Source organism: Mauremys reevesii, linkage group 1 (assembly GCF_016161935.1).
Source record: "Mauremys reevesii isolate NIE-2019 linkage group 1, ASM1616193v1, whole genome shotgun sequence".
Lineage (NCBI taxonomy): Eukaryota > Metazoa > Chordata > Testudines > Geoemydidae > Mauremys > Mauremys reevesii.
In genome coordinates this window covers 132,902,706-132,919,426 of record NC_052623.1, presented here as the reverse complement: position 1 = coordinate 132,919,426, position 16,721 = coordinate 132,902,706, and the positions used below count along the sequence as shown (strand labels likewise).

Sequence of the window (16,721 nt, the reverse complement as noted above, 5' to 3'; positions counted from 1 at the left end):
ACCTTCATTCTAAAGAAGTTTATCTTACCCAAAGTTCTCTTCGACGTTTTCAATCATGCCTGGTTGAGACTCCTTTTTCACAAAGCAGACTCGCTATCTGCTTACTTCCTCAGTAAAGGGTGGTAGGATGTCTTCTTTGTCCCCAAATATAGTAGATCAAACCTTTGATGTATATTCCCCCAACACCCTGCTGTTTTAACTCTTCCTGTTCGTTTCTTTCTTTTGACGTTCTCACAATGTTTCCTTGGCATTCTGTTCAGACTGGTGAACGGTGACCCATTGTGAACTATACACTACTTCATTTACATTTAAACAGCCAGACAGATACCAATTTCTTATCTGAACAAAGAGATGTTTTTTCACCTTTGCTGGTGACCAGTCTCTACAAACACACTTTAAGAACATATTTTCAGTATATACACACACACACAGCTACTGATATAGTATTTGTACATACATTTCACAATGGTATTGATGACCAGAGTGACGCAGGCTTTTATTTGTGATCTCACATGACACTGTTTTGGTGAGCTAAAATGTACATACCAAACTGAGGAGATTCCCGTAACCCCTGTGCACTCCCTCTGTGCCCTTTGCCAGTTGACGTTAAGAGGTTCCTAGGTCACACACAGATAATAGAGCTTGTACATTTTTTCATTATATACATACAAAGAATGTGATAAAGGAAAATGTGCAGGAAATGTCTGTTTACACATAATTTTGAGGGGTAGAGGGGAGGAGACAGGAGGTCTGTTGAGAATTTCCCCCCTACACACACACACTTTTCAGCAACCAAAAACTGAAAAATCTCAGACAAAACCTAAATATTTTTTTTTCTTGACCATCCCAAGCCCCAACATTTCAGTATTTGGCTCATACTAGGGGTTGGGTTTTCAATGAAAACTTGAATAAAAACTTTAATGAAAATGAAAATGTTGTTGCTTTCATCAATGTTTTTTAGGAGAACAAATACATACCCCAACTACCTCTAATACATAACTATCCTTTCACTTCTGATGATTTATCAGTCTATAGAGCTTTCTAATTTGTAGTGTGTGTCACTACAAGTAGTGTGGATTTTTCAGAGTTGGAATCAAACTACAGTGTCTCTCAATCCTTATCCAAACATTTCTGTCTTGTTAGCAAACAGAAAGACTGTTGAGCGATTCTTCTAGCTAGAAGCATTGACCTTTGTTAATAGTTGACCTGGTTGCCTCAGTTTGTGGTCAGATAAGAAATCTTGCCTGTAGCAAAAATTTTACAGGGTTTTAAGACAACATAGAAAATCTCCAGTTCCTCTGTTTCTACAGGGGCCTCATGTGATAGGGCACTATCTTTTCCCCATAAACCCAGCTGAATCAGATAAGTGACTTACATCCTTCATCTCACTGAGCTCTACCTCTGTTGTTTCCTTAACAGAGGCACAATCCCAATTGAAAGCAGATAGCTAATAGCTAAAAGTGATTTCCATAGGCTCTGGATCTTCTATTGGAAACAAAGATTCTGTCCCAGCTCTCCAAGTCCACAAAATACACCACAATGGACCGTACAGTAGTATAGGCATAGTTGGTAATAATGTCTATTAAGTCACTCCTCCCTTCTCAATATAGACCCTGTTTTCAGTTGCTTATATCTTTGCCAAACTCTAACTATTCAGTCTGAAATTTTCCATGCTTCATGTCTGCCTCAGGCTGAATATTTTGGGAAAGCTGCAGCTAAAATGGTTGTGCCATTTCACAGAATTAGGCTAGTGAAAAATACATTGTTTTGCATATGTTAAAAAATTCTGGCAGCCTTTTCTTTGGATGATATTTGCCAGGGGGTGCCTTTGTGTCAGGGGAGACACAGGGGCGTCGAAACAGGAGGAGCAAGAGGGCCATGGCCACGTCACTTTTAAAAGTGGGACAGCTATGCCCTTCCGCTTTGTTCCTGCCTTCAGAGTGAGCGATGGGGAGAGAGGAGGTGGAGAGGAGCGAGTGGTGGGCAGAGTCTAGGGGGAAGAGTGGGGCTGAGAAGAGATGGAACAAGGGTGGGGCTTTGGGGGAAGAGGCAGAGCAGGAGCAGGAAGAGGTGGAACGAGGGCAGGGCCTCAGGGGAAGAGGCAGAATGGGGGGAGGGACAAGGGCCAGACATGGTGGGAGAGGATAAATTGGGACAAGTAACTTGAGGAGGAGGGAGAAACTAGAACTAAAGGAGGGAAAGAGGGTTGGTAGACAAGGGACTCTGAGACCAGCTGGTCAAGAAGACTGGCATTGGGAACCAGGGATGGAAACTGGATGGAAGATGGAGAGTCAGTGGATGATGGAAAGACAGGTTGAACAAGGAACCATCAGGGGAGACTGTGACTGGCTAGGCAGAGATAAGAGCTGGGAATCTGTGTGGCAGGGGGAAAGGAGAACAATCTAATAAGGAACAAGAAAAGAACTAGAACTGGTTGTGCAAACAGACTGGGACAAGAAGTAGATGGGGATGGGGAACATGGATGTGGGGAAGAGAAGGGGTTACAGGAAGTTGGGGGTGGAACGAGGTTCCAGGAGGAGGGAGTGGGATTGGCTGGGCAAAGAGAATAAGATAAGAAGCCTGGGAGACTGGGAATAATTAGGTGAGGAGAATGGGTCTGGGGTGAGGAGCCAGGGGGGAGAGACAGGACTGGACCACGGACAGGTTGGAGGGGATGCTGCAGAAAAGTTTGTGCCCACTAGATTGACTTCCCTTCAATGTCTGGAATGGAACCCAAGATTACTGAGTCTCACCATTTCTCTGTTGTCAGCAAGTATTTGTGAAACCAACTGGCAAGTATATGTCTCATTCCCCTCTAGTGCTTGTCCACATATAGGATGAAAACCTAATACTGCTATCAATTACTCTATTAACTTGTCTGGCAGAGGTCTGCACAGTGTATCTAAAAGTTCCTCTGGATGGCCCATATGGGTGTAAATATGATTTTTTTTCAGTTTGCTTTTAAAAAAGCATCTAGGAAATTATACACAAAAAACTATGTTACAAGAACATTATTAATGTTGCAAAAGCAAGCATTCAAAAGTTAGGATACACCAGAATTAAGCTTCCCTGTGCAACCTTAATTTGCTACTTTTGTACATATGCGTATGATATAGTTTTTAATCACAAGGTCACATGCTAATTTTTCCCCTAAACAGCAAACAGTAGGTAAGACCATATTTTTAACCTCCAAAGCATGATAGAATCTTGCTAGAATTAGAACATATGGTTATAGGGAGTGCAGATATTGTAAAGTTTGAATATTAGTCCACTAAGTCATCTCCTCTGGGAATTACCATAATTTTTCATGCTAGCTGTAAAATTTAGTAGCCACTCTCTAACGTCACAAGGAACCCTGCTGAAAGACAACTCAACATCACTTTAACAATTTAGGGGGCACAGCCTAATTCTGGACTGCTCTGTTCGGCTTGACGCTTGAATGTGTTGCTCTGCAGGTGAAACTACTGTGACATGTTCAGAAATATAAGTTGAAGGAACAAGATAAACATAAAAACTCTGCAAATCATTCAAGCTGCAGCAATCAGCTAAACATTATTTATCCTGTTTGATTTTCCACTCTTGTGTAACTACTCTTATGATATTAAAATCCAGACGTGTGCTTGCAGCACTAACAGAAACATCGTTTTATATGAAATCAAGCATATCAGGGTATGTTTTGACAACTTTCACAAACACTAAATTTCAAAGGTTTAAGCTAATTGAAAAAAGACAAGCCTGTATTTTAGTTAGAATATATGATCCAGAACAAGAAAGCCTTTTTGAACCTTTGGTGAGGCATTTAGCCAACAGTGAACAGGACAAAGGTGTTGTTAATGAAAATCCCAATATCGACAGTATTTTGGTTTCCAGTATCAAAGTAGTACAATAAATGGAGGCTGTAACTTAGAAGCTGGCTGATCACTATCTTTCATATCTTTATTTCAGTAAGATCTTGAGTCTGGATAGAAACATAAAACAGTGAATTACATAATACAGTAAAACAATTTATAATATTTTAAACGGATAAGATTGTAACTTTCAACATGAAATGCTAACCTCTTCTACTACGAATATCATGTAGCCTCTTCACACCCTTATTTTTTAAATATAGTCTGTAAGAAAGAGCTGGTGATAGATGTTCCCTTAAAAATATTTCTAGAGCATCTTCCTTTGTACATTTTCTAGAAGTCCCAATTTGGCTGGTACCAGCCTGTAGAATCTGTCCCTGGTGAGGACAGCCTCAGCCATTGTCTTGGTTCTCTGATTGTTCAGATATATAACCACCATGGTGCTGCAATGTCTATGTCTCATCACTGCAGGGATAGCTGTCTGAATACACTCCTCAGCTACTCTCCTGACCAGGGCTTACTTTCTGCTCCTGATGATATCTGTGGTCCTTGCAGTGAGAGCAAATGAACATAAACACTCATTCAACCAGTCCCAGTAATAGCAGCCTCCACCTCTCTTTGGGAAAGGAGCAGGAAAAAGAAAGACAGATATGGGTGGAAAACGTAAGAAATACATTATGGTCAAGAAGATGAGGGAGCTACTGGCAGCCACTGAAGAAAAAAGGGTAAGAAGCCACTGGGGAAGCAATGAGAATGGAAGGAAAGGACTTGGGAGTGGGGGGAGAAAGGGAAGCCTTGAAGGAGAAGGAGGAGGTATGAGATAGCTTTGGTGGGGTAAGAATGCTAAAGCAATTTTTTCAATTAAGGCAAGAATCCAAAAGGACAAACATTGAAAGGTTTTGTTTATATTTTTCCAAGAAAAAATATCTAGGATCTAATCCTGCATTGCCTCGTATATTCATTTACACCTGTATAAAATGGGTGTAACATACTACTATTCTGAGTCAATGGTGTTTTAATTTAAGCCCACTTTTGCACAGTGTACATGGAAACACCAGTGCAGAATCAGGCCTCAAAATCCACTAGAATGCATAGACAACTGTCCAGTGGATGGTGGAACTAATCTCTCACACATTCCTGGTTTATAAGGAGAATTGCCCCTTGTAACGCTTTTCAGATATCAGCAAGTATGCCTATGATATCTAGACATTCAAATACTACAGCGATACACACTATGGCAATGCCTATAAATTAATTTGAAGTTGATCAATTCTAGTATGGGAAAGGGGTTCTTTGTGTGTTGGAATAAAAGTGGTGCCTGTTAAGTTTGAGACTTCAATAGAAACTCACATAACCAAAAGAACACACCTGCTTCAGCTCAGCAATAAACAGTTGGAGTAAAATCCTGGCCCCATTTAAGTCAATGTGATTAGGATTTCACTCATGTTAGTCTCCCTTAGAAAGACAGTCTGGGCTGCTGTAATCCCATACTTTTAAAAAAGGTAAAATATTAAGGTGGATGGTTCATTTACAGAAGACTACAGAACATTACAGCATGAGAAAGACATAAAGATAAGACCGAGTAAGAATACAGATAATTTGTAGTATCTGAGAATAGGTAATTTAACTGGATAAATTAAAGGGTAAGGAAGGCTGGCCAGCAAGTAGGATACTATTCTTGGATTTGAGATGCCTTGTTTCATGTGCATGCTCTGCCACACACTTCCTGTGTAATTCTGGGCAAGTCACTTAGCCTCTCTGTGCCTCAGTTCCTCATCTATAAAATGGGAATAATAGAAATTCTCTACTTCACAGGGGTATTTTTCAGCAATGGAGGCCATATAAGAACCTAAGATAGATAGTATCAAACACTGGATTTCTATTTATTTGAAACTGTAATGTTAATATAATCAAATTAAACACTCTTTAATGGAAATATAAGAATTTCAAATAGTTAAAAAAAAATTCAGCCAAATATAATTTTTACATTTTAAAAAAAAACAGTACTCATCTAAATGTTACCTTTTTTCATAATTCACGTTACTGCTTTCAGAATTATAGATTTCATTTCACACACATAAATTTCTTTTTCTAACAAACTCTAATGTATAGACATGCATATGCATAGCTGTTTTTACTTCACATGGCTCTACCAAACATTTCTTTTCATTACAAATGTTCTGTCTTCTGCACAATATATTTTGATACCTCATGCAGAAGCTGAAGATTTGTCCTGTTCCTCTTAACAAAATTAGAAGTGTGCCCAGTTTTCTCACCACTTAGCTCCTTGTCATCAACTTGATTATTATAGGAACATGCAGCAGCTGTAGCTACAATTGCTACAAAAAACCCTTCACACACACAATCTTCCTACGGTTTTATTCAGTTTAAGTGATTTATCTCTAAACGATTCCTTTCGTATAGAAATCTGCAGAATCCTTTGATAAAATGTTTTACATGCTTTCTACTGGGAGGTTTGCTAAAAACAAACAATATTCAAAAATATTCTGTGATATACATGAATAGTATGCCAAAAGTGATTTTAACTGTTTAGTAGGGTGCTAGTATTTCAATATGAAGTTTTAACAGCCACAAAAAAGATGTCACTGTAAGCAAAACACACTTAATCCAGATGATTCTGCAAAAACAAAATTCCTCATTGTGTATTGGAAAAAAAAATGAAAGTTTTGGAATCACAACAAAACAGAATAGTAGGAGCATACTGTATATTATTAATAATAATTTCTGACATTAATTTAAAGCTTATTCATTCTTTACAGATTAGCCATGTCTGCTACATCTTTTGCTATGTCACATGACAAGTAAAGAACCATAGTCATTATCTTCTGACACGGTACAAAGAATGTTGTTATTCTATAAACTAGGCAAATACAATTTAGATGGGGCTACTATAAGGTGGGTGCATAACTGGCTGGATAACCGTACTCAGAGAGTAGTTATTAATGGTTCCCAATCCTGCTGAAAAGGTATTACAAGTGGAGTTCCGCAGGGGTCTGTTTTTGGGACCGGCTCTGTTCAATATCTTCATCAACGACTTAGATATTGGCATAGAAAGTACGCTTATTAAGTTTGCAGATGATACCAAACTGGGAGAGATTGCAAATGCTTTGGAGGACAGGGTCATAATTAAAAATGATCTGGACAAATTGGAGAAATGGTCTGAGGTAAACAGGATGAAGTTTAACAAAGACAAATGCAAAGTGCTCCACTTAGGAAGAAAAAATCAGTTTCACACTGTAGCAGGGTGAACCTCTGCTCCTGCCCTGAGGGGTTTAAAAGCGGCTTGGCAGGGCTTGAGAGCTGCTGCTTTAGGCTGGGCTGATTGGGGAAGTGGCTGCAGCTGGGGCCACGCCCCAACCTGAGCCAAGGGCCTTATAAGAAGGCCAGGGAAGCTAGAAGCCCAAGAAGACAGTCTCTCTCTAGTTTCTAGAGGGAGCTGGGCCTGGCTGCAGGGAACTGAGACAAGATACCTGAGGGAAGCAGGGCTGGGGAAAGGCTGAAGAGCTGGGGAGCTCCAGCCTAGAAAGCCCCAGGCTGTGGCCTAGCGAAGGGCCAACTGGTACTGGGGGTTGCAGAGGGCAGCCCAGGGGTAGGCCAAGGCAGCAGGTCCAAACCCCTTTGCCTGTGATGAGTAGGCTGATACTGCAGTCTGCCCCAGAGTGTGGGGCTAGACAATGACTGGCAGTAGCCAATACTAAGGGGAGGGATAGCTCAGTGGTTTGAGCATTGGCCTGCTAAACCCAGGGTTGTGAGTTCAATCCTTGAGGAGGCCACTTAGGGATCTGGGGCAAAAATTGGTCCTGCTAGTGAAGGCAGGGGGCTGGACTTGATGATCTTTCAAGGTCCCTTCCGGTTCTAGGAGATTGGCATATCTCCAATTATAAAAAAATATATAAAAAAGGTGGGGATAGAGGGTGAGGGTTCCCTGAGGAGGGGAGACCCTAAGAGAAAGGGGTTATTGCCAGGAGGCAGCACCCCCATGTAAAAGGGCACCGGGTCCAGCAAGGTACACGGGGGCCTGAAGACAGGTGGATCACCAGCATGCAGAGGGCGCTCCATTGCCTGGAACAGAGCTAATTCCTGGAGTCACCAGCAGGAGGTGCCACGGGGGTGAGTCCAACCTGTCTACGCACACATACAAAATGGGAAGAGACTGTCTAGGAAGGAGTATGGCAGAAAGGGATCTAGGGGTTATAGTGGACCACAAGCTAAATATGAGTCAACAGTGTGATACTGTTGCAAAAAAAGCAAAAGTGATTCTGGGATGCATTAACAGGTGTGCTATGAGCAAGACACAAGAAGTCATTCTTCCACTCTACTCTGTGCTGATTAGGCCTCAACTGGAGTATTGTGTCCAGTTCTGGGCACCGCATTTCAGGAAAGATGTGGAGAAATTGGAGAGGGTCCAGAGAAGAGCAACAAGAATGATTAAAGGTCTAGAGAACATGATCTATGAAGGAAGGCTGAAAGAATTGGGTTTGTTTAGTTTGGAAAAGAGAAGACTGAGAGGGGACATGAGAGCAGTTTTCAGGTATCTAAAAGGGTGTTATCAGGAGGAGGGAGAAAACTTGTTCACTTTAGCCTCTAAGGATAGAACAAGAAGCAATGGGCTTAAACTGCAGCAAGGGAGGTTTAAGTTGGACATTAGGAAAAAGTTCCTAACTGTCAGGGTGGTTAAACACTGGAATAAACTGCCTGGGGAGGTTGTGGAATCTCCATCTCTGGAGATATTTAAGAGTAGGTTAGATAAATGTCTATCAGGGATGGTCTAGACAGTATTTGGTCCTGCCATGAGGGCAGGGGACTGTACTCGATGATCTCTCGAGGTCCCTTCCAGTCCTAGAATCTATTTCTGTTTCACTCTAGAGCCTCTGCTTAGATGCTTTTTCAACTCTCTAATGATAAGCTATCTTCTTTGTATATAAAAAAGCAGTCCCCACCTTCCCAATCCTTATTTAATAAGGATTATTACATATTATTAAAGTCTGTTGAACTCATGAGTCAACATATGTATAGCAGGAAAGGCACGCACTTTGTAACTTCTGTAAGCAGCGCTTATTGCATACACTGTATCCGTCTTGCATTTCTCCATTCCACCCCACAAGCTCCCCGGGAGCCATCCTCTCATCCCTCTCTATTTCAGAGACTCTCTGAAACTCCCCCAAACAATCTCTCCCCACCCACTAAGGGTTCTGTTGGCCCCCATACTTCCCCCACAGCAGGGTCTCCCAATCGCTAGAGCCCTGCAAATCTGCGGGTATCCGCTTTATATCCGTGGAACATTTCTGCGGATACCAACGCAGATGCGGATACAAAGGGCTCTGACTGTAAGAGCAGGCGGGCAGCTGTGAGGAACCACAGAGCGGATCCTCAACTTGTCCTGGGCAGAGGGCCTGGGGAGCAGGGACGGCGTCTGCTCAGGTCCCATGCCCAGGGTAGGTGGAGGGGCTGCCATGGCTCCCCACAGCTGCCAGCACGTCTCTTCCCGACCGGGCTCTGGGTGCGCGGGGTTCCTTGGAACCTCAGTCCAGCCCCTGGTGTAGAGCCCTGCAAATCTGCGGATATCTGCGGATGCGGAAATCCACAGATTATTTTTGCAGATTGCGGATCGGATGTGGATGTATTCACACAGGGCTCTACCAATTTCCACTCACGAGGGCTTCTTGTGTTCCTCGTGTCCCTTTCCCCCACATCAGTGTTCCCCAAGTACTCACCTAGGGGTTCTGTGTATTCCCCACAGCAAGGTCCACCATTCTCCCTAGCATGCCAGAGGCTCTACTCCTGCCCCCTTCTCTCCTTCCCACCATGCACTGGGTGTTACCTGTCAGCTCTGTGTTCTTAGGAACCAGGGCACAGTACCCAGCCTGTCTGACTTCCAAAAAATTCCCCCCACCTCCAGCCTCTGCTGGAACCAAATCCAGTCAGAAGAAAGACTTACAAAAAGCAATAAAAAGGCAGTGGGAGACATACTTAAACCCCTGGGATACAGAAGACAGGATTAGGGAAACTCCCCTAGCCTCATTTGCATAGAAGATGGGACAAGGAGGCATCTCCATTAGCATACAGAATGGAGAGCAGAGATTCCAAGGCAAGAACCGCACTGAACTCTGGGACCGGAAACACAGAGAAGCACTGCATGATGGGGGAGCTCTGCTCCAGATGTTAATGAACCAATGCCTGCACACACACAGCTCAGTAGTTATCAGACCCATTCTAATAATAAATCCTTTATTGGTATCCAAAATAGTGAAGCTCCCTAATTGCATTGTGAGCTCCCTCCAAGGAACACTGCTCAAAGCCAGGAATGATCAGATCCCATGGTCTAGCCTGAACAAAACAACTTTGGTATTCTCCCTTGTTTACACATAAACAAATCTAGTGTTCTCTCTTGAACCATTGTTTTTCTACAACCCCCCCTACCCATGCTCAAGTAAGTGTTCTGATGCCTGGATCCAAAATCTGCATCAGTTCCATTGGCACTTCATTTTCTCCTGACTGATCATGCTGGGGGCTCTGCCTGTCTCCAGCACTCAGTACCCTCAGCTACCACTACCACTTGGGACCCCCGATCGATTCAAGCTTCATGGAGTGGTGAGAACCCAGCTCTCTCTCTCTCTCTCTCTAGGTACAGCCTTTTGACCCTGACTTGTGGGATCAGTTATAGTTTTCTAAACCTGACTTTTATAATCAAATTTAAGTTAGATTTAATATTATAACTGTTTTGTTTGTTTGTCTCCCCTATGGTTATTACCTTAAGGAAAAACATCTAATTTTAGATAATAAAGTTTATTGTGTTTATAAATTCTACCAACTCCATAACAGAACAGCCACTTAGAGCAGAATGGAAGGTAGAGAGCTAAAATATAGTGCTGGCTTTGGTGGTCTGAAGAGCCCATGGCCAACGATCCCCTCCCTCCCAACGCTAATCCCAACATTCATTAAAAAAAAGTTTACAGCTTTTTTCATTTCAGAGAAAGTCTTCAAAATGAAAGTCAGTGACAAGGGCTGAAACTCTGTCAAAACAAAGCTCATAGGTTTTCATGAACCTTGCTCACAACTGCTCCTAGGTAGTCTTTGGGGTCTGAGAGGACCACAGTTGTAGGTCTCCTGATATTATATTCTTGTATTTCTCCCACATCCAACCAATTCATTAGAATGGAGTATGCTACTCAGTTCGTCACAGTGACCCGGTGAAATGACCATTTAATGGCTGCCCTGCGTCATCAGAGTGGTGCACAGCAGCAACAGTGTATTGGTAAATCTGGCCCCAAATCTTTTGAGATAGCTAAGATGATGTTCTGTGTTAAAAAGTTGTGGCTGCATTCATTTGATCTCATGTGTAGGATTCTCTTGCGAAAGTTTCCAGGATTTTCTTTTCCAGATAGGGTCTACTACTATTTAGAATTGTGCTGTGATAACACCCAAAGGTCCCCAACATATCACCACTGTACAAGGTACTGTACAAAAACAGAGAAAGAGACAGTCCCTGTCCTGAAGAGCTGACAGCCTAATGTAGGATAAGACACAACAAGTGAGTTTAACAAATAACACAATTTTAATTTAGCATAGTGGCAGATTTTGTCAACCTAACCCATGCTGAGTAGTATATTCTGTGAATAGCCCCATAGAAACCTCAGATTAAGGGACTGCACATCATGAGTATGGGTTGCCGATTTTCTCCCTGTCATAAACAGAGAGGGACCAGATGTCCATCCAGGCTCTCCAAATCTTTCTGAATCAGTCTTATGTTTTAATTTTGTAAGTACCCAGCCAGGAAAGCGTGTAGTCTTATGTTTGTTTTCTCAACCTGTAAATGTTTCTTTTGCTGGAAGGATTTTTTACCTCTGTTTGCTGTAACTTTGAAACTTAGAAGGGGGGGAGGGAGTCCCTCTAGGTTATATGAACTGAATACCCTATAAACATTTTTCCATCCTGATTTTACAGAGATAAATTTTACTTTTTTTCTTTTTCTTTAATTAAAAGCTTTCTTTTTAAGAACCTGATTGATTTTTCTTTGTTTTAAGATCCAGGAAATTGGGTCTGGACTCACCAGGAATTGGTGAATTCCTCTTTGTTTTTTTAAGATCCAAGGAGTTTGGATCAGTGTAGCCTCTCAGGGTAACCAAGGGAGAGAAAGTCTGGGAGGGGAAAGGTGGGGGAATGGTTTATTTCCCTTTGTGTTAAGACCCAAGGGGTTTGGGTCTTGGGTTCCCCAGGGAAGGTTTGGGGGAAATGGAAAGTGTACCAAAACACTATATTTTTGGTTGGTGGCAGCGCTAGCAGATCTAAGTTAGGAATTAAGCTTAGAAGGGTACATGCAGGTCCCCACCTTTTGGACGCTAATCTCCAAGCTATACAGCAATGCATTAATCTCTGATGAATACTCAGAGTGGTTAGAACAAGGGGACTAAACTCTGGGTCTGCCCAGTGGGTGTCCTAACCACTGGACTATCGAGTAATTCTCTCTCTCTCTCTGTGTGACCTAATGACTATTTAATAAAGTATCCACAGTGGAATAGTCACTTGGCACACTCATGCACAAGAGGAAAAAAATGACTCTAAAGTCCAGTGGTGGGAGGTGGGAGACCCAGGGTCCAATCCCCTTGCTCCAAGCACTCTTTCATTAGTTGTCCACAGTGGAACAGCTTCACGGGAGAGGCTGAGGCAGTCCCACAACAGTATATCTATAATCCAGTGGTCAGAGCACTCTACTGATAAGCGAGAGACCCCTTTTCAAATATGTTCTTCCCTCTGCCTGAGGGAATTAAACCTGGATCTCCCACATCCCACATGAGTGCTCTAACCACTGACCTAAAAGTTATAAGATAAGCACTACAACCTCCTCCTTCCATGGCTGTTTCATGTGGAGCAAGGCAGGCATCTAACTCATTCCTGCAAAAAAAGCTATTTAGGTGCCTTGGCTGGTTCTCATTTGTGGATCTCTAGAAGAGATAGGTGCCTAAGTCCAGCTTTGAGGGAGGTGCCTATCACTCTGGCAGGGTCAGGGCTTACCACACACCCCTCTCATTGGCTTCTCCCCTTGGATAGCTTAAGCAGCTCACTGTCATGAGTGCATGTGAACAGTCTGACCTAGTGAGCAAGCTGGGTCAAATACCAATGGGTCAGAGTCCAAGACATGCCAGAGGGCAAAACCAAGAGTCAGGAAAGATTAGCTTACCAGGAGATCAGCAGTGGAAGCAGGTAGCACATGGGTGACAGGCCTAAGCAGAGAGAACCCAGCTGCATGGACACCTTCCTGTGCTTGTGCTTGGTTTAAATAGAAGTTGTGAACCAACCAGGGTCCCCCAAGTTCTATCAATCTGATTGCAGGACTGAAGTCCTCTCTGTCAGAATTCAGCTTCTAGCAAGCTGAATTCTGACAGAGCAAGTCATTGGGTGGCAGGTTGGAACTTGCTAGCTAGGGTTGCCAATTTTGGTTGGACGTATTCCTGGAGGTTTCCTCACATGACATAATCTTTAATTAGAGATTAATCTTCAATTCCTGGAAACTCCAGGACAATCCTGCAGGGTTGGCAATCTTATTGCTACCCCCCTGAGAGCACTGTGGACCAGGCTTGAAGGACCTGATGTTTCCCACTTAGCATGCTGGCTTTTCTGTATTGTACTCTGAGGTGCCTATATCTCCCCATTCTCTGTACAGGGTGCCTAGGCACCTAACTCAGGCAGTATGCATAGCAGTGGTGTACCTGTGATTTTTCTAGGTGCCTAAAAGTTAGGTACTGTGATGCTCATTGTTGCAATGCTCAAGTCCCTTTGTGGATATGTGCCAAAAACCCAACTTTTCTGGAGCAAGGGAAGAGCAGGAAGGGAATAGTGCCTCTGTGAGGAATGATTCCTTCCCTGCACTGCTCCTGGAGTTAACAGCAAAATAAAAATGTAATCTTTTATTTTTTAAAAATAGGTTAGTTCATGCTATTAACATTTAAAGAACTATGGAAACCATCCTGCAAACCATTACACACATGTGTAAAGTTACTCATGTTGCATCAGGACTGGGCCCATAAATAGCACATAAAACCATGGAGAATCTTGAAAGTCAGACATGAGTAATGGAAACTACGTTTGGAAACGGATGGTTGTGGCCTTACACTATGGAGAGCATCCAAACAGGAAGGAAATATATTATTTTACATACCTTGAAAAAAACATAAGCACACAGAAAAAAAGACTGAAGAACTATGCAGTGCTTATATAGAGAAGGTTGCTTATAAAACATATCATAGTAAAGGAGAAAAATATCCTGAAGGTGTGCCAGGAGAGGGGCAAAACCATTAAAAAAACAAAAACCAGGAATGTCTGGCTATTAACTGGGTTTTGTTCACTTCTAATAGAATAATCATATTTTAAAGAAAAATAAGTTTCAGTAAATGCACAGTAGGAACCATTGAGTTACTCCCTTTAACATCAAGGAAAAGAATGAATTATGAATATGTTTAACCAGGCAAAACATTTGAGGAACACAACTGAAACATAATAGGATTAGACAACAACAAAGTATTAAAAAGAATGATCTCTGAAATAGCAATGCATTCTGCAAGTTAAAAAAAAAATCTGCTGAAGATACAAGAGGAGGCCAAATATGTTCTGCAGAACCTGACAGAAATAAATCTTGAATAAACAGTGTAAACAGAAGGCTCTTTAGTTAGAACAATACAGAAAAACTGAAAGCCAAGCCATGATGTGTCAGGTGTTTTTTTGTGGCACTTATAGATAGAAATCCAGCTGCTTGTGTCTCTTCTTTTAGGAAGTTAGGTAGAGAATGTAGGAAATCTTTAAATTCCTGAGGAGTGTTAAGAAACTGTCCTCCCTTAATATATAAAGGTTAACTCAATAGGGTCCCACACAGCAGAACAAGCCTCATTTTTCATTAGATGATCATATTTATTTCACTTCCTTTCCTTATGAATGTTTCTACACCAAAGCTTAGGCATTTAAAAAAAAAAGCTGACTGTTCTGAAAAGACACCTTTTCCATTGTCTTGCTTTCCCTTAGTATTTTTTTTTTTTGCTGGAAGCTGAGCAGTTTCTCAATAATTGCTCTTGGGGTCTCATTATCTGGACTGAAGTACTCTGTGGGTGTGTTTGAATTCAACAACTAGGGAATTTTTATCTTTTTTCAAAATATCCTTAAATGAGTTTTGGACAAAGGAAATTATATTTTCACCTTCCTTCTGTGTTCTCAGGGACACCAGCTATGTTTAAGAGAGTACTCCTATTTTCTAAGTCTTCAGATTTATCAAGGAGAAAGTCCACATCCCTGTACAGGTCCTACTTACAATTTCCAGCACTATTACTCCCATGCTGTTCAGCTTCTGACATCCTTTTATCTTTTCTAAAACACCTAGCATTAATTGTGGATGGGGCTCTTCTTATGCAGCTGTGTGCCACTTTTATGTAACTCCTATTGTATGATGGCCTTTAATCGCCTTAACTAGTACTTCTGTATCTGCCCTGGTCCCCACTGCTAAAAAAAGGTGTTTTTTTTCCTTAAACCTGGGAGTAACTAACATGCATGAGCTATCTTGTGGTAAAAATACAGAGAAGACTAGGCACCTACTTTCACCATGAGGTAAACCATGGGGAAAACTGCCATATAATTAGAACCCTGCCAAATTCACAGTCCATTTTGGTCAACTTCACAGTAATAGGATTTTTAAAATAATAAATTTAACGATTTTTGCTATTTAAATCTGAAATTTCATGGTGTTGTAACGGTAGGGGTCCTAAATCAAAAAGGAGTTGTGGCGGGGGTCGCAAGGTTATTGTAGGGGAAGTTGCGGTAATGTTACCCTTACTTCTGCAGTGCTGCTGGCAGCGGCGCTGCCTTCAGAGCTGGGCAGCTGGAGAGTGTCAGCTGCTGGCTGGAATCCCCTAAAATAACCTTGTGAGCCCCCCTACAACTCCCTTTTGGGTCAGGACCCCCAATTTGAGAAATGCTCGTCTCCTCCATGAAATCTTTATAGTATAGGGCAGTGGTCCCCAACCTTTTTGTGGCCAGTAGCACATTCATGTTTTCAGAAGAGTGTGGCGGGTGCCAACAATTTTTCAAGGCTTATTTTGTATTTGCACATCATATTTAATATTCTTCCCACTCTGGGTTGAAATAATACGTACGTTGTCTCTTATTTGAACCACTCATTTTGGAGCAAAATGTTAAAAAAATAATAAATTGCAAAGCACAAGAAAACAGCAGTATCAGTACAGGAAGAATACTCACATACAGGGCCGGCTCCAGGCACCAGTGGAGCAAGCAGGTGCCTGTGTCAGCACATGCTACGGGGCAGCATTCGGTCCATTCTGCAGAGGCCGAGCGTTTTTTGGGGGGTTTTGGCGGCAGTTCTGGGCAGTGCAGTGAGAAGCCTGAGAGAAGCTGCGCAGCCTGCAACCCCAGAGTACTCTGTCCCCAGCAGGTGTGGGGCCCGGGCATCTCTCCCCTGCTGGGCACTAGGTGGGCCCTGCGCCTGCCGGGGACAGAGAACACCGGTGCCTGCAGCCCTGGAGTTCTCTATGCCCAGCAGGCGCGGGGCCGTGGCTTCTCTGCAGCTCCGGAGTTCTCTGTGCCCGGCAGGCGCGGGGCTGCGGCTTCTCTGCAGCTCTGGAGTTCTCTGTCCCCAGCAGGCGCGGGGCTGGAAGAAGCCACAGCCCTGCGCCTGCCAGGGACAGAGAGCACCGGTGCCCGCAGCCCTGGAGTTCTCTGTCCCCGGCAGGCGTGGGGCTGGAAGAAGCCACAGCCCTGCGCCTGCTGGGGACAGAGAGCACGGGCGCCCGCAGCCCTGGAGTTCTCTGTCCCTGGCAGGTGCGGGCCGTGGCTTCTTTCCCCTGCTGAGCACTA

At 42.9% G+C, this 16,721-nt stretch overlaps 1 protein-coding gene across 11 annotated transcripts in view; it reads right to left on the bottom strand.

Annotated features, from left to right (window-relative positions):
• Positions 1-16,721, bottom strand: part of STS (steroid sulfatase) — a 169,397-nt gene that overhangs the window by 128,846 nt on the left and 23,830 nt on the right. For 5 of the 11 annotated variants that reach the window (XR_005597721.1, XR_005597717.1, XR_005597723.1 and 2 more), the window contains exon 1: positions 29-500. The exons of 5 other annotated variants lie outside the window; for them this stretch is intronic. Coding sequence is in view for 2 of the 6 variants with exons in the window: in XM_039535318.1 (XP_039391252.1) it covers positions 29-57 (29 nt within the window). In the remaining 4 variants the exon portion in view is untranslated. Of the gene's footprint in view, positions 1-2; positions 501-16,721 lie in introns of those variants that run through there. One more of the 11 variants, XM_039535374.1, reaches the window with a different exon arrangement.